This window comes from Marmota flaviventris, chromosome 18, assembly GCF_047511675.1.
Source record: "Marmota flaviventris isolate mMarFla1 chromosome 18, mMarFla1.hap1, whole genome shotgun sequence".
Taxonomy (NCBI): domain Eukaryota; kingdom Metazoa; phylum Chordata; class Mammalia; order Rodentia; family Sciuridae; genus Marmota; species Marmota flaviventris.
In genome coordinates this window covers 28,769,502-28,796,757 of record NC_092515.1, presented here as the reverse complement: position 1 = coordinate 28,796,757, position 27,256 = coordinate 28,769,502, and the positions used below count along the sequence as shown (strand labels likewise).

General features: G+C 36.1%; 1 protein-coding gene across 4 annotated transcripts in view; it reads right to left on the bottom strand.

Annotated features, from left to right (window-relative positions):
- Positions 1-27,256, bottom strand: part of Phkb (phosphorylase kinase regulatory subunit beta) — a 233,980-nt gene that overhangs the window by 13,392 nt on the left and 193,332 nt on the right. For 3 of the 4 annotated variants that reach the window (XM_071604776.1, XM_027939134.2, XM_071604778.1), the window contains 5 exons: positions 27,005-27,086; positions 22,990-23,047; positions 20,738-20,828; positions 17,756-17,958; positions 6,543-6,677 (listed from right to left, as the gene is read on the bottom strand). In XM_071604776.1, the coding sequence (XP_071460877.1) occupies positions 6,543-6,677; positions 17,756-17,958; positions 20,738-20,828; positions 22,990-23,047; positions 27,005-27,086 (569 nt within the window). Of the gene's footprint in view, positions 1-6,542; positions 6,678-17,755; positions 17,959-20,737; positions 20,829-21,794; positions 21,886-22,989; positions 23,048-27,004; positions 27,087-27,256 lie in introns of all 4 variants that reach the window. The other variant, XM_071604779.1, reaches the window with a different exon arrangement.

Genomic DNA, 27,256 nt, shown 5'->3' with positions numbered 1-27,256 from the left:
GGGACCAAACACAGAGCAGGCCCAGAGGCCTGCTGAGGGGCAGAGCCGCCCCCCACCCCCCTCGCCTGCCAGGTAGGGGAAGGGTGACCACCGACAGAAAAGGCCCAGTGGCCCGCGGCGGGACAGAGCTTCCAATCACTCCTGCAAGGTAGGCGGGCCTGCGACCCACCGGCAGAAGAGGAGCAGCGGCCTGCTGAGAGGCAGAGCCGCCCCCTCCCCCCCGCGCCTGCAAGGTAGTCGGAACTGAGACCACCATCAGAACAGGTCAGACCTGCAACCGAGAGACAGAACAGGCCCAGTGGCCTGAGGAAGGGTAGAGCCGCCCCCACCCCACGCCTGCAAAGTAGGCGGACCTGCGACCCACTGGCAGTACAGCCCCAGAGGCCTGCAGAGGGGCAGTGCCGCTGCCTGCGCCTGCAAAGTAGACAGAACGGCGACCACCGACAGAACAAGCCTAGCGGCCCGCAGAGGGACAGAGCCGCCGCCCGCGCCTGCAAGGACGGCGGACCTGCTACCGACTGGCAGAGCAGGCCCAGCGGCCTGCCGGCGTGGTAGGCACATTGCCCCAATTGGCGGAGGGGCAGAGCCGCCGCCCGTGCCTGCGAGGGAGACTTTGCAACTATACAAGACCAATATAAATATATAGGGGGAAAATTCAATAGCACAACAGTTTCACCAAGAAGAAAGGAACGCGAACAGTATGAAGAGACAAGGAAAGAAAGGACCACAAGCATTGCAGGTCAACTCAACTTTAGAAGAGGTAATAGCTGCAGCTGATGGAATGTCAGATAAAGAATTCAGGATATACATGCTTCAGATGATCTGGAGTCTCAAGGAAGACATCAGACAGCAAAATCAGACAATGAAAGATCACTTCAACAATGAATTACATAAACAAATCCAAGAAGCAAAAGATCAACTATACAGGGAAATAGAGGTTATAAAAAACAAACAAACAGAAATCCTAGAAATGCAGGAAGCAATAAGCCAACTTAAAAACTCAATTGAGAATACTACCAGCAGAGTAGAACACTTAGAAGACAGAACATCAGACAATGAAGATAAAGTATTTCAACTTGAAAAGAACATAGACAGCTCAGCAAGACTGTTAAGAAACCATGAGCAGAACATCCAAGAAATATGGGATAACATCAAGAGACCAAATTTAAGAATCATTGGGATACAGGAAGGAACAGAGTTTCAAACCAAAGGAATGAGCAATCTATTCAATGAAATAATTCGAGAAAACTTTCCAGACTTGAAGAATGAGACAGAACCCCAAATCCTAGAAGCCTACAGGACGCCGAATGTGCAAAATCATAAGAGACCCACACCTAGACACATTATAATGAAGATGCCCAACATACAGAACAAGGAGAGAATTTTAAAAGCTACAAGAGAAAGGAAGCAGATCACATTTAGGGGTAAGCCAATCAGGATAACAGCTGATCTTTCAACACAGACTCTGAAAGCTAGAAGATCCTGGAATAACATATTTCAAACACTGAAAGAAAATGGGTTCCAACCAAGAATTGTGTTTCCAGCGAAATTAAGCTTCAGGATGGAAGATGAAATTAAAACCTTCCATGATAAACAAAAGTTAAAAGAATTTGCAGCTAGAAAACCATCTCTTCAAAACATCCTTGGCAAAATATTACAGGAAGAGGAAATGGAAAATAACAATGAAAACCAACAGTGGGAGGTAGGACACTAAAGGGGGGAAAATAATCAAAGTGGAAAACAAACCATGTTTAGTAACATAAATAAACAAATATGGCTGGAAGAACAACCCATATCTCAATAATAACCCTAAATGTTAATGGCTTAAACTCACCAATCAAGAGACACAGGCTAGTAGAATGGATCACAAAACAAGACCCAACAATATGCTGCCTACAGGAGACGCATTTGATAGGAAAAGACATACATAGGCTGAAGGTGAAAGGTTGGGAAAAATCATATCACTCATATGGACTTCGGAAACAAGCAGGAGTATCCATACTCATATCAAATAAAATAGATTTTAAGCCAAAGTTAATCAAAAGGGATAAAGAGGGACACTACATACTGCTCAAGGGAACCATACACCAACAAGACATAACAATCATAAATATATATGCCCCAAACAATGGTGCAGCTATGTTCATCAAACAAACTCTTCTCAAGTTCAAGAGTCTAATAGACCACCATACAATAATCATGGGAGACTTCAACACACCTCTCTCACCACTGGACAGATCTTCCAAACAAAAGTTGAATAAGGAAACCATAGAACTCAATAACACAATTAATAACCTAGACTTAATTGACATATATAGAATATACCACCCAACATCAAACAGTTACACTTTTTTCTCAGCAGCACATGGATCCTTCTCAAAAGTAGATCATATATTATGTCACAGGGAAACTCTTAGACAATACAAAGGAGTAGAGATAATACCATGCATCCTATCTGATCATAATGGAATGGAACTGAAAATCAACGATAAAAGAAGGAAGGAAAAAGAATATATCACTTGGAGAATGAACAATAGGTTACTGAATGATCAATGGGTTATAGAAGACATCAAGGAGGAAATTAAAAAATTCTTAGAGATTAATGAAAACACAGACACAACATATCGGAATCTATGGGACACATTGAAAGCAGTTCTAAGAGGAAAATTCATTGCTTGGAGTTCATTCCTTAAAAAAAGACAAAACCAACAAATAAATGATCTCATACTTCATCTCAAAATCCTAGAAAAAGAAGAGCAAAACAACAGCAAAAGAAGTAGAAAGCAAGAAATAATTAAAATCAGAGCTGTAATCAATGAAATCGAAACAAAAGAAACAATTGAAAAAATTGACAAAACTAAAAGTTGGTTCTTTGAAAAAATAAACAAAATCGACAGACCCTTAGCCATGCTAGCGAAGAGAAGAAGAGAGAGAACTCAAATCACTAACATACGGGATGAAAGAGGCAATATCACAACAGACACTTCAGAAATACAGAAGATAATCAAAAATTATTTTGAATCCTTATACTCCAATAAATTAGAAGATAGTGAAGGCATAGATAAATTTCTTAAGTCATATGATCTGCCCAGATTGAGTCAGGAGGATATAGACAACCTAAACAGACCAATATCAATTGAGGAAATAGAAGAAACCATCAAAGGACTACCAACTAAGAAAAGCCCAGGACCGGATGGGTATACAGCAGAGTTTTACAAAACCTTTAAAGAGGAACTAATACCAATACTTTTCAAGCTACTTCGGGAAATAGAAAAAGAGGGAGAACTTCCAAATTCATTCTACGAGGCCAACATCACCCTGATACCTAAACCAGACAAAGACACTTCAAAGAAAGAAAACTACAGACCAATATCTCTAATGAACCTAGATGCAAAAATCCTCAATAAAATTCTGGCCACTCGGATACAAAGGCACATCAAAAAAATTGTGCACCATGATCAAGTAGGATTCATCCCTGGGATGCAAGGCTGGTTCAATATAAGGAAATCAATAAATGTTATTCACCACATCAATAGACTTAAAAATAAGAACCATATGATCATCTCGATAGATGCGGAAAAAGCATTCGACAAAGTACAGCATCCCTTTATGTTCAAAACTCTAGAAAAACTAGGGATAACAGGAACATACCTCAATATTGTAAAAGCAATCTATGCTAAGCCTCAGGCTAGCATCATTCTGAATGGAGAAAAATTGAAGGCATTCCCTCTAAAATCTGGAACAAGACAGGGATGCCCTCTCTCACCACTTCTGTTCAACATAGTTCTCGAAACACTGGCCAGAGCAATTAGACAGACGAAAGAAATTAAAGGCATCAAAATAGGAAAAGAAGAACTTAAATTATCACTATTTGCAGATGACATGATTCTATACCTAGCAGACCCAAAAGGGTCTACAAAGAAACTATTAGAGCTAATAAATGAATTCAGCAAAGTGGCAGGATATAAAATCAACACGCATAAATCAAAGGCATTCCTGTATATCAGCGACAAATCCTCTGAAACGGAAATGAGGACAACCACTCCATTCACAATATCTCCAAAAAAAATAAAATACTTGGGAATCAACCTAACAAAAGAGGTGAAAGACTTATACAATGAAAACTACAGAACCCTAAAGAGAGAAATAGAAGAAGATCTTAGAAGATGGAAAAATATACCCTGTTCATGGATAGGCAGAACTAACATCATCAAAATGGCGATATTACCAAAAGTTCTCTATAGGTTTAATGCAATGCCAATCAAAATCCCAACGGCATTTCTTGTAGAAATAGAGAAAGCAATCATGAAATTCATATGGAAAAATAAAAGACCCAGAATAGCAAAAACAATGCTAAGCAGGAAGTGTGAATCAGGCGGTATAGCGATACCAGACTTCAAACTATATTACAGAGCAATAGTAACAAAAACAGCATGGTACTGGTACCAAAACAGGCGGGTGGACCAATGGTACAGAATAGAGGACACAGAAACCAATCCACAAAACTACAACTATCTTATATTTGATAAAGGGTCTAAAAGCATGCAATGGAGGAAGGATAGCATCTTCAACAAATGGTGCTGGGAAAACTGGAAATCCATATGCAACAAAATGAAACTGAATCCCTTTCTCTCGCCATGCACAAAAGTTAATTCAAAATGGATCAAGGAGCTTGATATCAAATCAGAGACGCACCGTCTGATAGAAGAAAAAGTTGGCTACGATCTACAGTCGGTGGGGTCGGGCTCCAAATTCCTCAATAGGACACCCATAGCACAAAAGTTAATAACTAGAATCAACAAATGGGACTTACTCAAACTAAAAAGTTTTTTCTCAGCAAAAGATACAATAAGAGAGGTAAATAGAGAGCCTACATCCTGGGAACAAATCTTTACTCCTCACACTTCAGATAGAGCCCTAATATCCAGAGTATACAAAGAGCTCAAAAAATTAGACAATAAGAGAACAAACAACCCAATCAACAAATGGGCCAAGGACCTGAACAGACACTTCTTAGAGGAGGACATACAGTCAATCAACAAGTACATGAAAAAATGCTCACCATCTCTAGCAGTCAGAGAAATGCAAATCAAAACCACCCTAAGATACCATCTCACTCCAGTTAGATTGGCAGCCATTATGAAGTCAAACAACAACAAGTGCTGGCGAGGATGTGGGGAAAAGGGTACACTTGTACATTGCTGGTGGGACTGCAAATTGGTGCAGCCAATTTGGAAAGCAGTATGGAGATTTCTTGGAAAGCTGGGAATGGAGCCACCATTTGACCCAGCTATTCCCCTTCTCGGTCTATTCCCTAAAGACCTAAAAAGAGCATGCTACAGGGACACTGCTACATCGATGTTCATAGCAGCACAATTCACAATAGCTAGACTGTGGAACCAACCTAGATGCCCTTCAATGGATGAATGGATAAAAAAAATGTGGCATTTATACACAATGGAGTATTACTCTGCATTAAAAAATGACAAAATCATAGAATTTACAGGGAAATGGATGGCATTAGAGCAGATTATGCTAAGTGAAGCTAGCCAATCCCTAAAAAACAAATGTCAAATGTCTTCTTTGATATAAGGAGAGTAGCTAAGAACAGAGTAGGGTCGAAGAGCATGAGAAGAAGATTAACATTAAACAGGGATGAGAGGTGGGAGGGAAAGGGGGAGAGAAGGGAAAATGCATGGAAATGGAAGGAGACCCTCAGAGGTATACAAAAGTACATACAAGAGGAAGTGAGGGGAAGGGGAAAAATAATACAAGGGGGACAAACGAATGTCAGTAAAGGGGGCAGAGAGAGAAGAGGGGAGGGGAGGGGAGGGGAGGGGGGATAGTAGAGGATAGGAAAGACAGCAGAATACAACAGACACTAGTATGGCAATATGTAAATCAATGGATGTGTAACTGATGTGATTCTGCAATCTGTATATGGGGTAAAAATGGGAGCTCATAACCCACTTGAATCAAATTGTGAAATATGATATATCAAGAACTATGTAATGTTTTGAACAGCCAACAATAAAAAAAAAAAAAAAAAAAAAAAAAAGATGTTGTGTCTGCCGAAAACTAAAATATAAATATTAAAAAAAAAAAAAACAAACAAACAAACAAAAAAGGGAATTGACTAAGGTGGTATGAAGTGCTACATTTTGCACAGAATAAAAAAAAATGAGGAAATACTTATACACTATATCCAAAAGAAGTATAAAGTTCAAATCAACACAAATCACTGACTGACATTAGTCTGTTTATCTAATCCATCTAGTAAGGTGGCCTCTGATACTCCGCTGCACTTCCTTTCTTTTTTTTTTTTTTAAACAGTTTTTTATTTTTCGGTTGACACAACATCTTTATTTTATTTTTATGTGGTGCTGAGGATCGAACCCAGCGCCCTGTGCATGCCAGGCGAGCGCGTTACTGCTTGAGCCACATCCAGCTTTATTATTTTCACATATATCTATCAAATTAAAAACTAGATTATTGCTGTATTACATACAGAGTGTTCTGTATGTAATAAAGGGCCTTGTTACCTTTCATTCTGTTGAGGCTGGAGAATATCTAACAGAAGTTGTTTAACTTCACTAGGTGACAGCTGATATAAGTCTATGGCTGGCTTGTCCCCACTTCGGATCTGTAGTTCATACTCCATAGCATGGATGATCCACCTAAAACAAAGCAGGGGAAGCAGGAATCAATAACTCTTGAAATAAAATCACCTTGTGTTCCTCTTAGTAATGCCCTTAATAGCACTGACCCATTCAAAGGTGAATGAAGAAAAAGCTATTTGAATTTCCTGAACCGTTGATTTAATTACTTCCATCAAGATTGTGTGACATGATCAGACTGTTAAAAATGAGGCCTGCTCTTACACATGTAGTTACATTATAAAGCATAAAAATGGGTTTAAAGTACCTAGGTTCTTACAAAGTAAGATTTTTATCAGTGTAATATGATAGCATACTATATACAAATAGCTACCACATTGTTTTCTCAACACTAGATATATGCAAAACATAAATGGGACATAAATAATGCATTTTAAGAAACAGGCTGAGATATGCTATTATATAAATATTCTTTCCCGAGGAATTTTAGAAATATAATTTCTTTTACTTTGCAGTTATTCTTTTGGGATAGAAAGGGACAGAGGAGAAATACCTGTCTTTGAAATAAAAGGATGCAATCAGTTATAACTTATACTACCATATTTGAGAATGTACTTTTACCAATAGATTTCAGAAAAGCTAAAATATTTAATTATTTTATGTGTAATTTTATTTTTTAATTTGGAATTTTTTAAAAAAACATTTCTGCAGTTTCATTTCATTTCTTTTATGTACTGTATTCTTATGAAAGAGAACTCAAATAAACTAGTTATGAAAACCAAAGAAACTCTAGAAATAATACTGTGCCTTAGGGAACCAGAATTCTATATACTATTAGGAAAAGCCAGGGAATTACTTTTACACAGCAGATTCCTATGCTTTACCCTTAAATCCTTTGGTGGACAATGAATAACAGGGATAATACACCCCTAGTATGTGGAATCAATCTGCTTTCCTTCTCCTATTTTGCTTGTCTCACAAAGGTGGGGCCACAAGCCAGCCCACCAGGGTAAATGATTATGTATAGCATGAAGATTTAGAGGGGTCAAATTACTGCACACAGATGTAGCATTATCTTTCTCTTGACATATTCCTTGAAAGATAAGCCCATAAGGCAGGTATAATAATGAAAAAGTTAGGTCCTTCTTTCTGCTAAGGCTGGTTTGAAAAATAATGGTGATGCATACTTATGAGATAACTTTAATGCCTGGGTGCGGCAGATGGAAGAAAAAAATGTTAAAATGTTCCCAGGTGAGCCAGAGAGGACCTCAGCTAGACATATTGCCCTGCCTGCTGGACCAGTTCACAGTGTTTCAATTCTGTGACTGTTTCAATCTCCACTGCCATAGGTGAAGACAACCCTCTATTCTTCCTATTTTCTTCCCTATTCTTTGTTGTAAAACAGCATTAGACTTGAACTACTAGAATAGCTATCAGACACTCAGAGGAAGTAAATAATCAAGTGAGCAACACGGTTAAAAAAATCAAAGGCATTTTATCCATTTTTAGGGCTACTAACAAAAAAAGGCATGAAAAAAAAAATCCAACTTCCTACCCTCATTTCCATGAACAAGATTTGACAATTCTAGCATAAAAATACTTAAATGCAAATATGGGGAAGGGAAGGAAAGAGAAAAGGGAAGAGAAAAGATGTGAAGGGGAGGGGAGGTAGAGAGGAAGGAGGAAAGTCAAAAGAATGAAGGTTATTCTTTGACCAAAGTCCTATAAATCAGTCTGTCTAAAGAATCAGAGATAGGCTGTACTTGCCAATAAGCAAATGAGAAAGTGGCAGATACACCCGACTGACCAATTCAACCTTCATACATATCAAGGTTTGACTCGAGGACAATGAATTCCTTAGGACTGCTAGCAAGGTGTAAAAAAGTGGACTAGTCCCAGGAATAAACTTGCCCTTCTAGAAACTCTTGTGAGGTTAGTAAGGATACTGTTTTATGTATTGGCATTTGTCTTTCTGACATGCCTAAATCAAGGAGTGAAATATAAAATAAAGTACATGGAAATCTGACTACTAGTAAACCAGACAGCTGCATTTTCTGAAAAAAAAAAAAAAAAATGCCATAAAGAATAGCATTGAGGGGCTGGTTGTGGCCCAGCAGTAGAGTGCTTGCCTAGCATGTGCCTGACCCTGAGCTCTATCCTCAGCACCACATAAAAATAAATAAATAAAATAAAAGGTATTGTGTCCATCTACAACTAAAAATTAAATATTAAAAAAAAAAAAAAAGAATAGCATTCTCCTTGGTAAGAAACAATTCTTGGGCTGGGGTGGTGGCTCAGTGGTAGAGTGCCTGCCTTTAGCATGTGTGAGGCACTGGGTTCAATTCTCAGCACCGCATATAACTAAATAAATTAAATAAAGGTTTATCAACAACTAAACAATATATTAAAAAAAAAAGAATTCTTTAACAATCATTCTGATATTATCTCCATAATAGGAAAGATTTGTGGTTTGCTGTTATACAAGTAAACATTTTACTCCATTCCAACATTTTATTAAGCCATATATTATGAACTAAACTGAGCTCCCCTTCCACTTTAATTCCTATGTTGAATCTGAACCTCAACAGGAGACAAGGTCATGAGGGTGGGGCCCTTATGACAGGATCAGTAACCAGAGCTCTTTCTCTCTTTACCATGGAAGGAAATAGCAAGAAAGTCTACAAGCCAGGAATACAGTCCTTACCAGAAACCAAATCATTTGGTAGCTTACCCTTGAACTTCCAAGCCTTCAGACTGTGGAAAAAGGAATTTTCTATTGTTGTTCTTTATAGTACTGGGTTGAACCCAGGGGGGGTGCCCTACCACTGACCCATATTCCCAACCCTCTTTATTTTTTATTTGAGACAGGGTCTCACTAAGTTACCCTGGATGTCCTGGAACTTGCAATCCTCCTGTCTCAGCCTTCTGAGTAGCAGGATTACAGGCATGTGCAGCTATGCCTGGCTAAATTTCTTTTGTTTAAGCCATTTTACCTATGGTATTTTTTGTTACAGCAGCCCAAGATAACTAATATATAACAAGAGACAGAAAAGTTACAAAGGACTTTTTTGCTTGAATCATAGTAATTTGGATAATAATAATAATTAGATGAGGCAAACTGGGCTTCTAGTTTGGAAACTAGAGAACAATGACTCTACCCTCCATCTAAGCATAACAGCATAGAATGAGGAGAGCTCTTACAATCCCATTTCCTTACCTCATATTAAACTTTAAGTATCAGAACCACAGTAATGAACTTAAGAGTTGTAATTACTTCTTTTTTCCTTTATTTGTATAAGCAGTGTTAAGAGTTGGTACCTTTGACACCAATGGCCTCTAAACACGGAATATGTGATTCACAGATACTATTTGGGCATCTGAGGACAAGATATGTCTGGATCATAATTGCTTACAGAATGTCTTGGCAGTATGAAAAGTAGAGATGAAAAAGGCCTGATAAAATATATCCTCAGGGGTTATCTCCCACTGAAGCTTGACTGACAGACCTGTAGCAGAAAGCAGTTGATTGGAGGTCTTTACAGTAATGGGCCTGTCAGGAACTTGATCTATTTCAACATGAAAACTGGTGCACAAATCAATAATGAGACAGCAAATCAAATCATTATCAGGCTAGAATACCATTCCTGTGAGCAGGTTAATTTTGTTCACAAGAGTGCCTGAGAGCATAAAGCTGAAGAAATTGCACTGGCAGGATTAACCTTGGAAATAGAGAAGAAACAGTGCTATTGGAGTGTACAAAGCAGCTGAGGCAGTGGACGATGAAATGCTTTGGGATCATTCCATTGAACACTAAAGGAGAATCAATCATGGTTGAAAGGAGCATATCTTCCACGGTGAATATCTCCTGCGGGAGCACAGGTGGTTTTCAGATGTAGGATCAGAAGATAATGGGGGGGGGGGGGTTAGGTAGAGAGAAAGATAGAGATGTGTGTAGGTAGGAGTTGTTTCCTCCTATGGATTCTTGAGATTTATGGTACATAAAAAGAAATCTCCAGAGGAACTTTTCTCCAAAATCCCTAGAGAGGACCTCAATTTTCAAGTGCCACAGTGATAATGTTCATACTTTAACATTTATAAAATATCTTCACATTCCTTACCCAGAATGGTCACAATTCAATGAAGAAGCCAAAGCAGGGGAAGCCTCCCTGTTTTATAGATCAGAGAGATGGAGGGCAGGTTAGGCAATTAAGAACTCTGCAGTCATTCACACTAGTTTTAAAGCCTGATTCTTGATCCTATGACTTGGGCAAGTTACTTAAATTTGCTGAATTTCAAATAGCCTGTCCTAAACTTATCTCATTTTTTAAAATTGGTTTTTTTAGTTATACATGACAGTAGAATTCATTTTGACATAATTATAAAAGCATGGAATATATCTTGTTCTAATTCAATCCCCAGTACCTCTCCTTTCCTTTCCCTTCTCAACCCTCTGCTCCCTTCCCTCTATTGATCTTTCTGGCATTTACCTACAGTTATTTTTAAAAATTAATTTCTTGTGGATATACATATATGTACACAGGAAAGTTACGTAAGATTCACTGCACTGTCTTTCCTTTTCCAAAGCATCCCTACTTCCTTCACTTCATTCCCCTTTGCCTTCTCTACTGACAATTTCAATATATTCCAAAGGGCCAGAAAGTGGGCCCTTGGTAAACATTAAATCTCTTTCTGTGAGAATACACAAGGATAACTTATTTGCCCCTGATAGTCACAGAAGTTAGTAGCAGAAATGGTAATCAAAGTCAAGTTGTTCTCCTAAATGGCTCCAAGGGCCCAGTGGATGTTGATTAATTTACAACATTTTAGACTGGAACTTGGAACACAGGCATCAATCCTCTAATTACAAAGACTTAGTTCACAGGAAAGTATTACTTCCACTACAAATACTAACTGAAAAAAATGACAAAAATAAATACTTTTAAACTGCTCTTAAACTTTGTTTCCTAAACCAATTTTGATCCAGCAACAAGCAGGAAGACTGATATAAAAGGGGGGTGTGTGTGTGTGTGTATGCGCGCGCGCACACGTGCTCAACATGATGAAACTCTCCACTTACTAGTGATATCAATATTATAAGGAAGTAATGTTGATTTCTTACTAGTGGTAACAACATTACATGGGAGCAAAAAGCTTGTTCTGTAACCTCTCTTTTAACTTTTCATAGCATCTTATATCTCTTGGGGCATATAAGAGAACCTTAGAATCACTGTCAAGACATCCCCCAATTTCTTGTTCTCATGTTAAACAATGATGCAAAATCTTTTTTCTTAGGTTTTTAACCTTATAACCTCAAATAGTCCCTGACTTACAATGGGCTTTACTGACTGGTTTTTCTTTTTTACTTTATGATGATATGAAAGTGATATGTATTTAGTAGAACACACTTCAAATTCTGAAGTGTGATCTTTTCCCAGGTTAGTGATATGTGGCACAATATTCTCTCAAGATTCTGGGTAGCAGCAGTGAGCCACAGCTACCAGACAGATAGATGTATTAAGTCTATTTTTTCATGTAATTTTTCAATTTACAATAGATTTATTTGAATATAACCCATCATAAGTGGAGGAAAACTTGTATTCAAGTACCATGGTATGACTTACACCATAAAATGCTAAATAGTATTGATCCTAGATTGGAGGACTGACAGATAAAAGACAAAAAAACATCAGGGGTCTATGGAACATCACAGTAATTCCATAAATACTTGAACACAACATAGATCATAAGTTAAAATCATGTAGGAGAGACTATAAAGGTCATAAGGTTTTAGAAATAAACAATAAAGCCCTTTTGCATGAGATGGCAATGATACAGATACTTAAGTGAAAACACACTCACAGTACTTGAGACTGAACAACAGGAACTATGGAGTCAGGGTATAAATTCCAGTTCTTCCATTTACTGGTTAGACTAAGAGAGATCTTTTAAGCTCCTGAGTCTCAGATTCTTTACTATAAAGTGGGGATCCTAAGTATCTACCAAAGTTGTTACAGGATTAAATCAGATAATATATGTGAAAAAAATTTTAGCACCCTACCTAGCATAATAAAAACTCAACAAATAATATTTGTGGTTATGGTGATGATACAAGAAGGGGAGGATGGTTTACTATAGTTTAGAGTGCAATGATCATGTACTATTCACACTTGTATACCCTTAGATCTTATGAAGAACATTGTTTAGAGATGTAAGACAACCTGTATTGTACAGATGTGATTTACTGCACCATTCTGTTAATAAGTGAATGGAGAAGAGTGCTACATCCTGATATCTTCTATAGGCATTACTGGACTTTCATATAAACTTGGTAATTTCCTAAATGACATAGTTAATTTTTTTTAGTTGTATATGGACACAATACCTTTATTTTATTTATTCATTTTTTATGTGGTGCCGAGGATCAAACCCAGTGCCTCATATGTACAAGGCAAGCACTCTAGCACTGAACCAGCCCTAAATATTCTTTTATACTTAATTTCAACATCATGTGGCACAAACCAACTATATTTATCAAAATTAAAAGTCCTTTTTCCTCTCTCTCCAATGAGCACAGAGGCATGGTCTCTTTTGTTTTTCTGAAATTCCCTATCACTACCTCAAGGCAAACCATCTCACTCTGCTTATATCTATATACTAAGCAATCAAATATTTATTGAGCATCTCCAATAAGCTAGATTGCAAGATAGGAAATAATATAAGATCTAGTCTCTAGCTTTAGAAGAAGTAAAATTCTTAAATAAATCCTTAAAACATAAATGTCATAGTGACTAGGAGTTGACCCTATGAGACCTGTGTAAGAGAGAAATGTACATAATGAGCTGGGCAGGGACACTGTTAATACACTGGGAATATAATATCACAATGCCAGAATGGGTTTCAAGACAGTGAATAATTAATGTTTCATGGAAGTTTGTTCATGAAGTGTTCTGCTATTGTTTTATTTATTTATTTATTTTGATACCAGCGATTGAATCAGGTACACTTAACCACTGAGCTACATCCCCAGCCCTTTTTTATATTTTATTTTTGAGACAGGGTCTTGGTGAGTTGCTTAGGGCTTTGCTAAGTTGCTGAGGCTGTCTTCAAACTCACACTCCTCCTGTCTCATCGCCTCCTGAGCTGCTGGGATTACAGGTATGTGCCACTGCACCTGGCTCTCTTATTTTTAAATACTACCACATGCTATTTCTTGACAACACATAGTTTAAGATGTATGTTATTTCTCATGGAAGGCACTGAACACATAGAAGAGCAGATACAAAGACAGGAGGAAAATTATATTCAGAATAAACTAAATGCACTAAAAATAACAAATAAAAAATTTTAAAAAGAATAAACTAAATGCATATCTTAGGAAGAGAGAGAAATTAACTTCAGGTCAGATTTGAATTCAAGAAAGGAAATTACATGGGAGTTGTGAAAGAATGAAAGTTGGTCTAGAATAAATACTAAAAGAAAAACTATAAGAGACTAAAAAGACAGTCTTGTAAAATCCTGGGAAACTTAACAATTATTTTAAGGCTTTGTTTAAACTTTTGCAAGGATGGCTGTCATTTGAAGAGACTCTTGATTAGAACATTTATTATGCTTTGGAAAAGTTATAACCTATACTTCTCTATCTATCTTGGAGAAATTCCTGAGTCTATGATAACAGAGTACTTTCATACCCTGCACAGAGATAAAGAATCATATTTCTTCTCATTTAGAGTCAACTCAAATGAGAGACACATATCTGTATCCTCATATGTTGTCAGATGTTGGAGTTGAAAATATTAGGGCAGACAGACTGAACAAATCAGGTTATGATTAGAGAGAGAGAGAGAGAGAGAATATTTTAATATTTATTTTTTAGTTTTCGGTGGACACAGCATCTTTATTTTATTTGTATGTGGTGCTGAGGATCGAACCCAGCGCCTTGTGCATGCCAGGCGAGTGCCCTACGGCTTGAGCCACATCCCCAGTCCCTGATTCCAAATTCTTACAGTTGAAATACCTCTAAATGTTTGAAAGAAACAATTTTAGGGGATAAAAATGAATGTTAGGGTCTATGCAGATATAGTAATTTATTTTTAATCAAAGAGGAGACAAAGAATGAGAAATTCATGTAAAAAATACTACAGTTGAAGTCAGGCAAATAGTTTAAAAATAATAAGCTAACGAAAAATAATTTAAATAATACCAAAAAATATAACAGTAGGAATCTCCTAAAGAAAATAACTGACATTTATTTGATATACATTTTTTAGATATTTTTCCACATATACACTTTACACATATATGTATAATAGAATTATTATTGTTCTTTTTAAAGAATTTAAATAATACATCTGCAACTTATCTTTTCATTTAATCTGTCTTGGTCATTTATAAATGCAGCATGTAGAACTTTATCTTATTCCTTGAAATTGCTGCATCTCATTTTACTATATGGCTATAATAATTTATTTAAATTCTTTCCTACTGATGAAGTCCTAGGTTGTTCCTAATGTTTCATTTTTTCAAAAAGTGCTGAAATTAAGACTGCTATAAAATATGTCTTTATTATTTGTGTATTACTGTAAATTCCTAGGATAAAAATTAATGAATCAAGAGATATGTAGATATTGCTAAATAAGCAAGGAGATTTTATATGTAATTCTGAAGGAAAAAAATGGGTAATAATCTTTCAGAAAGTGCTTCATATTCACATGTAAAACTAAAATTAAGAAATGAAAGATAAATCAATCCAACAACAATAAACAGAAAAGGAAGAAAGTAACAAGAAATCATGGTAAATAGAAAACAAAATAAAATGCAAAACAAGTAAATACATTTAAAAAATGACATAAATGTCAAATATATATTTCTATTAAAAGATAAAAATATGCATTACCACTACTGAACAGTACACTTAAAAATGGTAAATTTTATGTTTTTCATTATAAAAAAGACACTCAGACTATCTCAAAAATAAATATGGAAGAAAGAACAACAGAGTAGAGGAAGGGGTTCTGGGGAATAAAGGAGGGGGAAAGAAAGAGGAAGTACTATAGATTGAAATGGAGAAAACTATCTTATATGCATTTATGAATGTCAAGATGGAATCCATTATTAAGTGCACTAATACAAAAAAAAACAGCATAAATGTTGAGCATAAATAAATATATACATACACATATAGCTACATACACACAAAATTATAAAAGAACAATGAATGTAGAGAGATGGAAGATAGTATAACAAGCTAATAATGACAGTTAAAAAAAGCAGGCAGTGATATTCGACAAATGTCAAATTATAATGCAGCTGTTATTTTTTATGCATCATGGTTTTATTTAGAAAAAGTCTATATCTTTTACAAACTAAAGGATTTATATATTAGATGATAAGATGAATCTGCCTTAAAGAATTTAAAAGGGGGTTTGGGTGGGGTAGATAGAAGCTGGGTAATATTATGGACATACATGGCTTTATTATATGTCTATATATTTTTGTAGATGTTTGAAATTTTAAACTGTTGAAAAGCAACAAATGATACAAAAGAGGATATGTTATTAAAAGCAACGAAGTAACATGTACAAAAATAAAATTTTAAAATATATAAAGCAAAGCTGATAAAGATTCTAGATAGAAACTCAGGAATATATTCTCAAGAGTAATGAGAAATTATGAAGACTTTTTATCAGCAATCATGGATTAAGTAGAACAGAAATAAGATACTAACAATGCAATTATATAGTTAACAAGCTATGTACACATATTCACATTCATATATATATTTGGACACAATAAACAGGAAATATATATTCTTTTCAAACATTTTTTTGGAAAACTTCCCTCCTCCAATTGGCCATATGTTAGGTTATTTATATGCTCAGATGTCATCTGACTCTACTACAATTAGGACACATTAACATAATACTTTATGTCATAAAACATACGACAAACTCATAAAGGCTTTATGAAACATATTATCTCATTTCATTCTCACATAAAACAGTGAAGCTGGTATGAAAGTGAGACTAGAGAGGTTTGGCCATTTATCCAAGGATACAGAGTTGATAAATGGCAGTCAGGACTTGAATTTAGATCTGCTGAAAACAGAGCCTGGTTGACTTTACATCAGCCTTCCTCACAAAACTCATTTTTTTGAAAATTTTTTATTTGTTTTTTTAATTAAGATGACAGTAGAATGTATTTTGATATATTATACATACATGGAGTATGTATGTATACTTTTCTTGTGGTTGTACGTGATGTGGAGCTACACTAGTCATGTATTCTACTCTCTTTCCTATTCCCGTCTCCCCGCTCCCTTCCTTTCATTCTCCTTTGTCTAATCCAATGAACTTCTATTCTTCCCCCTACCTTCTTATTGTAGGTTAGCATCCACATATTAGAAGATTTGGCCTTTGGATTTTGGGGATTGGCTTATTTCACTTAGCATGATAGTCTACAGTTCCATATTTACTGACAATGCCATACTTTCATTCTTCTTTATGGTTGAGCAATATTCCATTGTGTATATATATACCACATTTCTTTATACATACATCTGTTGAAGGGCACCTAGGTTGGTTCCATAGCTTAGTTATTGCCTTACAATATTCATGATTAAGTCAGACTCTTACTATCAATTTATTTTCTAAGCTTATGATATTAAAAATTAAGCATTAGATTTTAGTAGAAAGTAGATATAGAATATTCTTAAAAGGATCACATTTTTATCTGAGTGTGTCCTCCTGACACCCACTTTTACCAAAAATAATTTTTCCTTTAAGGCTTACCAACTCCATTATAGGTATTTTTACAATTATTGTGCTTAGTTTTTACATGATGCAGCTATTGAAATCCTTGGAATTTGATTTTACCAGAGAATAGAATTACTTCACTATATCTAATTTGGGAAATAGACAAAATTTTACTATTTATATATTATAAATAAACATGATGATTCTTTTAGGCCCCTGGCATTATTTCTTCATACCACCAGACACTGCCTCCACAGCTTAGGGCAAAAGTGCACTTCCCTAAATACCTACCAGATACCTAGAACATGACTTCATGTGGGAAGGCTAAGTCTTTAAGAGGACCCCTTGAATAATTCTCTTTATACAAATGCAAAGTGCTTTACTCACCCAATTCGAATTTTTAGCATTCCACGGAATAACTCAGGGTTATTGGATATGATCCAGCCAATATGGATGACCAGTTCTTGCTGAATGACGGCTTCCCTCTCATCGTGGGTATTACACTTATAATAGATGATGTTCTTAATCACTCTTGGCGACAAAGGATTAGAGATAACCTCTTCTTCATGCCCAAAGGCACCCAGAGTTACCTACAAGTGGCAGAATTTTATTGTAAAAATTTCCTAGATACTAAAAGATAACAGAAAAAAGTTCAAGGCTCAGATGACTGGCAGACTGAAATTGCTCTATACAAGCTAGGGAATTAGGTAGAATAACTGTTCCTGCTATTTATTAAAATGGCTTTCAAAGCATGATTCCCAGTAGAGTTCATAATGGTTCACAGTCTGGTCTAAAATATAAGGGCAGGTGAGGGTCTCAGGGGAATGAAGGTGAGTGGATATAAATAACTCTTAAGATAAAATTATTTGAAACAACTTTTGTATTAGAAATTCCCCAGAGAAAACTGGAGTATGTTGAATAGTTTTATTTTACTGCACAGTCTACATAATTTAGTATTTGAGAAATATACTTTTCCAGTTTCTCAGGCAGAACCTTTTGCTCTTTAACAACACTGTGACCTTTTCAAAGGCAGGTGTGAGGTCATACAGTTCTTGTGTAGCCCTCACTTTATCTGGCATAATGCTAGGTACCTAATGAGGGTGAAGATCCATGGTGAGAGATCTCTCACCTATGGAAGTGAATGAATGACACTGCCCACAAGTCTGGGAAAGGAAAAAGCACAAAGGGAAATGGCAAAGAAAACTCAAAGCAGAAAGTGCTGCTGAAGCGGGAAAAAGAATATTCCAGTTTCCTTCACTCCTCTGCATTCTGCTTCCCAAAGGAGTCCGCAGCCTTTCTTCCTCCTCACCAGTGCTTTCTTTCTTCTGTGTACAGTGCACAATTATAAGAGGCAGGAAAAAGAAGAGCATATCAAAGCCCTTGTGTTGTCAGAGATCAGGGGAGAAAGTAAACATGGGGTTTTGGCCCCAATATTGTAATGGAGTGAAATCCAAGAAGTACTTTATCATACCATAGTGATATTAACCAGTTAGTCTGAGTATGATTTATTAAAATGTCACTGTGCAAAGAAGAAAACAGAAGGTGTATCATTGCCTCTGGAAGCAATAATGACTAAATCACTATTTCATTCCACAGAGCTTGAGGTGATCTACAAGTGCTTTGTAGAAACAAACTTCAGTTTTCAGGGTAGAATTTCATAAATGAGCTAATACAAACTTTGCTCCATTTTCATTTCTTTTTTGTAAAGGTTTATGAGGCAATCAATAAATGGACTTCAGGCACCTGGTCATGAAGCTGAGCTGCTGTCCTTCCATGCTTACCCAGTTCTAAAAATGACTATATCCCTGGGAGACTTAATGGTCTGTGGGGCAATGGTCCACTCATAGCCTCAGGGCAGGCTCTGAAACTTCTCAGGTTTCAGGACACAGGCTGCAACTCCCCTCTGGATATTATATACAATGGACATGACCAACCCAAACCCACCTCTCCTCCTAGTGTCAGGTACCAGTTATCTCAAAAATCTTCCAAAACCTTATGAATGCTCATATGTAGTGGAAGTAACTCTATTTTCAGATATACTATAGAGACCCCAAATCAAGGAAAAATAGTTTCCCAAAGACTGCTTAATTTTCTTTCACAGGTGAAATGGTCCAGGGCAAAAATATAATGCTTTGGCTGGAGGTGAGGCTTCTGGCAAGGTAAGGCACTGGATAAGCTACTTCCCGTATCTTGGTCTACTGATAAATGGGTATAAAAGTCTCTTGAATAAATTTGGCAAGCACAGAGAAAACAACATATGTGAAAAGAAACTCAACTTTTTCTCAGAAGTTTTAAAATTAATACTATTATTTTTAATTGTTATTAAATTAAAATTGTTACTTAAAATCACAGGAAGAAGTAAAACAGCTTATTATTCTAATATTCTAAAAGCTGGATATCAGTATAAAATAATTTTAATCTTAATTAAGAATCTTGCAATATGGTCAATGGGTTGTTTCTACTAAAGAGGGTTATAGCATTTCATATTCCTAAAGCATATTATATCCCTAGGTTAGCTATCAGGAAAACACAATAAAGCACATATATTTCTAAAGAGAAAACAAGCAAATAGATTTTCATTCTAATCAAAGAATGATTCAGCAAGGTAATTAGAGATTACTGAAAACGAAACAAAAAATGAGCAGTCACAAGCCATTCCATATCTTCATGCACAAACTCCCACATTTATCAAGTATCTATTCTATGCCAGATCCATGCTAGGCACACTGGGACATATACTAGACAAGATCTAGGCCTTGATTTCTGGGGGGCTCAAAGCCTACAATGAGGTAAGAGACATACATTCAAATGAATTGGGATTATGGACAGGTTGTGGGAAGTGTCATAGGCCTGTTACGATAATACAAAGGAGAGAAGGGATCACTGCTAGCAGGAGATGGCTCTGTGACAAGAAGGTAACAAAGTTGGCCTGGAGGGTGAAGGATCTAGGGAGCAGCACTGTCATGAAAACTCTGGTTCTGCTTGAATACCATCACTGATCTAAGGGGCAGGAGGAGCTAACGTGAAGTAGAAGGAGAAATGTGTCCTTTGCTAACCACTGCCTTTGCTCTGCTTATCCTAAACCTGTCTGGAGCACTTCAATAAGTACTATTCCATTTTCTATGTCAGCGTCTGCATTGATCTCAACATAGAAGTTGAAAGTTACAGCTCTAAGGTGTGCAGGAAAAATGAATGGTTCATAAAACAACTGTGAGTTTTTGAGATTGTGCGTGTTTTTGCTTGGAGAAGGAGCCTTTTGAAGGAATGCCTGAGCACTATTGATCTGTTTGTGAGAGGCCTTTGACACTGAGATGTGCCAGAAACCTTTGTAACTGTGACTGAGTGAATGTCTGAAAAGCAGATACTTACCTGTTTGCCCTGAACTAAAACATTAGTAATGGATGGGGCCAGGCTGTCCACTACTTTACTTAATAGACTTGCTGCACGACGTACAACCGACCTGGGGGCAAAGAAGAGAGCAGGCCAGATGTTCACAAGTCTAAAAAATGATGAATGAATGGGACCTCGATTAGGGATTTATAAAAATATATATGGTTGAGTCCTCACATAAGTATTTGGAGGAAACACTGTGAGCCCAAGACATTAGAATTAACAGCTGAAACATTCCAGACTATTGGATCATCCAGAATAAGGGAGGGATGATCCTTCACCCTTACCTCTGCCACCAGGCTGTACCAAAGGCATTATCAGTATCATTATCAATTTTAAAAGAACAGGGAGCCTAAGTATTCCTTTAATTGGGGTGGAGGAAGGGAGTATGGGAAAGAATTAAGAGGGTATTCTGATTTTGCATTAACAAATTCACTATTAAGTCTGTCACTGATACATATGACCTATTCCTATAACCACTTCGTTTCTTTTTGTACCTCATAACCCAATCCCTGGATCAGAGGACTCAGTACTGAATTTTAGAAAGTGCTACAATGAAATACCAGCACTTTTTTTCTTGATAAAGCCAGAATGTTGGGGAAAGGAATTCACACTGCTATTTTTACATTCCTGAAAAAGTCTTAGAACATAGGGAGAACAGATTTTTTTTTTTTAAAGTACAGCACATGCAATACATAAGACATTTTCCCACTCAAAGTAAAAATTCATGTGGAATGTTCAGATGGAGAAAAGGAAATAAAAATGTAGGTTTGAAATTAACTACAATTTTAAAAAAAAAATTCAGGATATCCGCAGAAACTGGCCTATAAAAAGCATTTATATTTCTTAATTTCAACATAAATAGGAGTAGTAGAAAATTAAGTCAAAAACTGATAGTTAGTAAAACAAACATTTCCTACTTTTAGAGAAGCTTTCATCCACACACCATAAGACCAAAAGACACGTTTAAACTGTAGACTGCAAATAAGCCCACACGTTTCAAGCAGCTTGAGCTTCCAGATTCTGTGCATGTTACCTGTTTCCCATGTACCAGAAAAGTAGTAATGTGTGGGGCTATAGAGGAAGAAAATTTCTGGGTAAATGCAGCCCCGTAGCGTACCGCCAACCTGGGTGTGTCAGTGGAAAGCCATAAAAGGGAAAATAGAATAAATAAAACTTCCAGGAGTTTGTTCTTTTAAACATAACATTCATCATTCTAAATGTTTGCTAGTTAATGATTTAACCTAGAATACAAGCATAATACGTAAACAAGAATAGGTTTGCTTAGCCAAAAATAAGAATATAGATCATATTTGAAATTTACTGGCTAAAAAGCAATACTTATTGGCTTGCATGACTTACTGTACTGAGAATTTGAGATTTAATCACAGGATTACTCCATTATTTCTTCTGAGTAGAAATGATATATACTATAAAAATAAGAGTTGAAGTTCTATACATAGGTTATTTGGTAGAGCCCCCTTATATTAGAGATTAGAAACATGAGGCTTGACACTTATAAAAAATTAAATGAGTTATTTGACAAAAATGTACACACACACACTCAATGTTTGTTAAGTTCTGCTAATAAGATGATTAGAACTGCATCAAAATGCAAAGGGTCATAATGTAAGCATATCTTTCCCATTGTGAATTTAAACAACTTTATCTAAATTTACCTAATTTTTTTTTTAATCCCCAAGAAGTGACTACCTCTGTAGAACAAATTGGTTATTTTTCATGAAGCAACTATAATCACTGGGATTTATTCGACTTAAGTGATAAAGAGAACTGTCTTTTAAGTACCTTATTTATAATTAATTGTAAGTAAATGAGCCATTGGTCTCTCTTTGTGGCTTTCTATAAGTTTTTGAAAAACAAAAACTAAAGTACTTTGCTGAGACAGAGGAGGTATAGAGTAGGAAAGAGTCATTAGGATGTCATCCCAGGAAATACTCTCCAGGTTGAATCCCTATGGAGGTTTTTATTCTCAGACATTTTCTTTTTTAGAAAAATATTGGGATAGTCACGCTGCAATGAAATGTAGGCACATCCTTAGAAAGTAGATAGTCATGGTGTCATAACCTCAGAGTTTAAAGGTAAAAATTAGGGTGAATATCTTTAAGATTGATCCATTATCTTAAAGCTACTGAATATGACAACATACACACACACACACACACAAAAAAAAACCCACAAAAACTCACAATGACAGGGACACTAATACAAACCAAAGCTTTTTGCTGCCAGCTCTTCTATAGAGTCTCTCAATGTGATCAGAAACGGTACCTAGACATTGGATAATAGAGTCTTTGATGAAGAAAGCTTTTAATTAAAGACATAACATTTATTCCCCTTTAACAAATGACTCAAATTTTTCATTTTGTTCCTCTAGAGTTGATAATCCACCCATTAATGGTCTGAACTATTTGACAAGTAGAGTGTAAATGTCCCTAGCACTTGTTACTATTTAGTCTGAGTAAACAATTTTGGTATTTTATTTCTTGAATTCTTACTGTTTTCTTAATTAATATGTAATCTAAGCTTTAAACAGATGCAAATACTATTTTAATTTACTGCAGAAAATAAAAAGCTATAATGAAGTAGGAAATTGAACAAATACCATAGACTTTTTTGTTTTGTTTTTAGTTGAAGATGAACACAATACTTTTATTTTGTTTGTTTATTTTTATGTGATACTGAGGATCAAACCCAGTGCCTCATGCATGTCAGGCAAACACTCTACTACTGAGCTACAATTCCAGCCCTACTATAGACTCTTTTTTTTTTTTTTTTTAAATTTTTTATTGTTGGCTGTTCAAAACATTACATAGTTCTTGATATATCATATTTCACAATTTGATTCAAGTGGGTTATGAGCTCCCATTTTTACCCCATATACAGATTGCAGAATCACATCAGTTACACATCCATTGATTTACATATTGCCATACTAGTGTCTGTTGTATTCTGCTGTCTTTCCTATCCTCTACTATCCCCCCTCCCCTCCCCTCCCCTCCCCTCCCCTCTTCTCTCTCTGCCCCCTCTACTGACATTCGTTTGTCCCCCTTGTATTATTTTTCCCCTTCCCCTCACTTCCTCTTGTATGTACTTTTGTATAACTCTGAGGGTCTCCTTCCATTTCCATGCATTTTCCCTTCTCTCTCCCTTTCCCTCCCACCTCTCATCCCTGTTTAATGTTAATCTTCTTCTCATGCTCTTCGACCCTACTCTGTTCTTAGTTACTCTCCTTATATCAAAGAAGACATTTGACATTTGTTTTTTAGGGATTGGCTAGCTTCACTTAGCATAATCTGCTCTAATGCCATCCATTTCCCTGTAAATTCTATGATTTTGTCATTTTTTAATGCAGAGTAATACTCCATTGTGTATAAATGCCACATTTTTTTTATCCATTCATCCATTGAAGGGCATCTAGGTTGGTTCCACAGTCTAGCTATTGTGAATTGTGCTGCTATGAACATCGATGTAGCAGTGTCCCTGTAGCATGCTCTTTTTAGGTCTTTAGGGAATAGACCGAGAAGGGGAATAGCTGGGTCAAATGGTGGCTCCATTCCCAGCTTTCCAAGAAATCTCCATACTGCTTTCCAAATTGGCTGCACCAATTTGCAGTCCCACCAGCAATGTACAAGTGTACCCTTTTCCCCACATCCTCGCCAGCACTTGTTGTTGTTTGACTTCATAATGGCTGCCAATCTAACTGGAGTGAGATGGTATCTTAGGGTGGTTTTGATTTGCATTTCTCTGACTGCTAGAGATGGTGAGCATTTTTTCATGTACTTGTTGATTGACTGTATGTCCTCCTCTGAGAAGTGTCTGTTCAGGTCCTTGGCCCATTTGTTGATTGGGTTGTTTGTTCTCTTATTGTCTAATTTTTTGAGCTCTTTGTATACTCTGGATATTAGGGCTCTATCTGAAGTGTGAGGAGTAAAGATTTGTTCCCAGGATGTAGGCTCTCTATTTACCTCTCTTATTGTATCTTTTGCTGAGAAAAAACTTTTTAGTTTGAGTAAGTCCCATTTGTTGATTCTAGTTATTAACTTTTGTGCTATGGGTGTCCTATTGAGGAATTTGGAGCCCGACCCCACCGACTGTAGATCGTAGCCAACTTTTTCTTCTATCAGACGGCGCGTCTCTGATTTGATATCAAGCTCCTTGATCCATTTTGAATTAACTTTTGTGCATGGCGAGAGAAAGGGATTCAGTTTCATTTTGTTGCATATGGATTTCCAGTTTTCCCAGCACCATTTGTTGAAGATGCTATCCTTCCTCCATTGCATGCTTTTAGACCCTTTATCAAATATAAGATAGTTGTAGTTTTGTGGATTGGTTTCTGTGTCCTCTATTCTGTACCATTGGTCCACCCGCCTGTTTTGGTACCAGTACCATGCTGTTTTTGTTACTATTGCTCTGTAATATAGTTTGAAGTCTGGTATCGCTATACCGCCTGATTCACATTTCCTGCTTAGCATTGTTTTTGCTATTCTGGGTCTTTTATTTTTCCATATGAATTTCATGATTGCTTTCTCTATTTCTACAAGAAATGCCGTTGGGATTTTGATTGGCATTGCATTAAACCTTACTATAGACTCTTAATGTAATAACTCTTTATTTATTTGTTTAATGAAAGTTAACTGAGGCCTTGTTAAGTGTATGGGGCTATGATCTTTCCAATATACAGTAGAGCTCAAACACACCACTGGGCTTCATTATTTGGCCATAATTAAATGTGGTCTGACCTTATGAGAGGTTTCATTAGCAAAGAAACAATGTGACAACACCAAAAAGGAAATAAGGGTAAAGAACAAGATTTTTAATATTTTAATAGCTTTGTAACAAATTAGATAAAATTATTTTCAGATTCTGTAGATATTTGTGATTTTTAATATATCATTTTAAATTTACAGATTTAAAACATTTAGAGTCTTTCAAGTTTCTAAGTAAAAGATGAATACTATTTCCAACTTTACAATAAATGGTTTAAAAAGAATTCCCTCAGCATTTTCATTATCAATTATTTTATATAAATTTATTTAAAAGCACTACAATAATGATCACTCTGAATTCTAGGTTCCTAAAAAAAAGTTTGATTTTTAAAAATCCTACCTTTTTGTTTTTTAGCTAAAGTTCAGATGTCATTGATTGTCCTCAATCCAATTAAGATTTTGCTTATAGTTTTAGGACTAATTAGAAACATGAAGAATTTTGCTTAATAATATTCAAGAAGTTTATCTTTTAGCTACCATAATGCAAAAACTAAATAGACGTCATTTGAATAAAAAATTATGCTTAGTTCATTACTAAAACCATAAATATTATTAATTACATTGCTCTTTAGGATACTAACCCAATTTTCCATTCTAACTCAAATCAACATGTACTTCTGAATAAAGAGTATTTCCAGATGAACCAAAATTTTTTGAGTAGCTGGACATTATGTACTTGAAATATATTCTGATCATTCTACACTATAAAATGAGCAAAGCAGACCAGAATATAGAACTCAAGGATTCCTTACAGTAATGACCCAACATAGGAATGTGGACTACTAGGATAACTGGATTTTGTCCTTAATGCAGAGTGCATGTAGATGTGATTAGAAATGATTTATTCTTTTTTTTTTAATATATATTTTTTAGTTGTTGATGGACCTTTATTTTATTTATTTGTATGTGGTGCTGAGAATCGAACCCAGTGCCTCATGCATGCTAGGCAAGCGCATTACCACTGAGCCACAACTGCAGCCCTAGAAATGATTTATTCTTTTTACACATCTTCTGAGTGCAATCCTATTATATGCTATGTTCCATTCCAAATGGCTGCTGCAGACCATGAAGGAGCTAATTGTTATAGACATAAACTATTCAATAATATTCTTAAAAAATTATAGGAAATAAAACTGGAAACAAAAACTATCAATAAATAACTATGGCATCATCAGAGGTTAACAGTCACAGGCAGAACCCAGGCTCCAATACTGTTCAATCAGAGAAACAGTCAAGCATCATTGCATGAAAGCCATTTAGGAATTCATACATTGAACAGTATATTCCACTCTGGGGGTATGAATGCACATATTCCTTTTAAAGGAGGGAAAAAAGCTTAATGGAGGACCAAATAACTTTTAGTGGATATTTTTATCCATATCTGATAGGTGTTCAAAACACCTATCATATCTGATAGGTGTCCTGTTATTTAAAATGTTTCCAATACACGGACTCTTACCTTCCTTTGTGATGAAGTTGGGGCCTTCTCTTTTGAGCAGTATACCCAGCAGGATGGTTTGGCTAGCTAGACAACTACAATCCTAAAAATATAAATCAGTGTGAGAAACTAGAATGAAATAAATACAAGTGTTACCACAGTGGGCAACTAATAACAGAATTACATGATGCAGAGAGGACGTACCCTGTTATGGAATTCAGGAAAGATAAATTGTCACTGATATACCAAGCATAAGATGATATAATACAACTA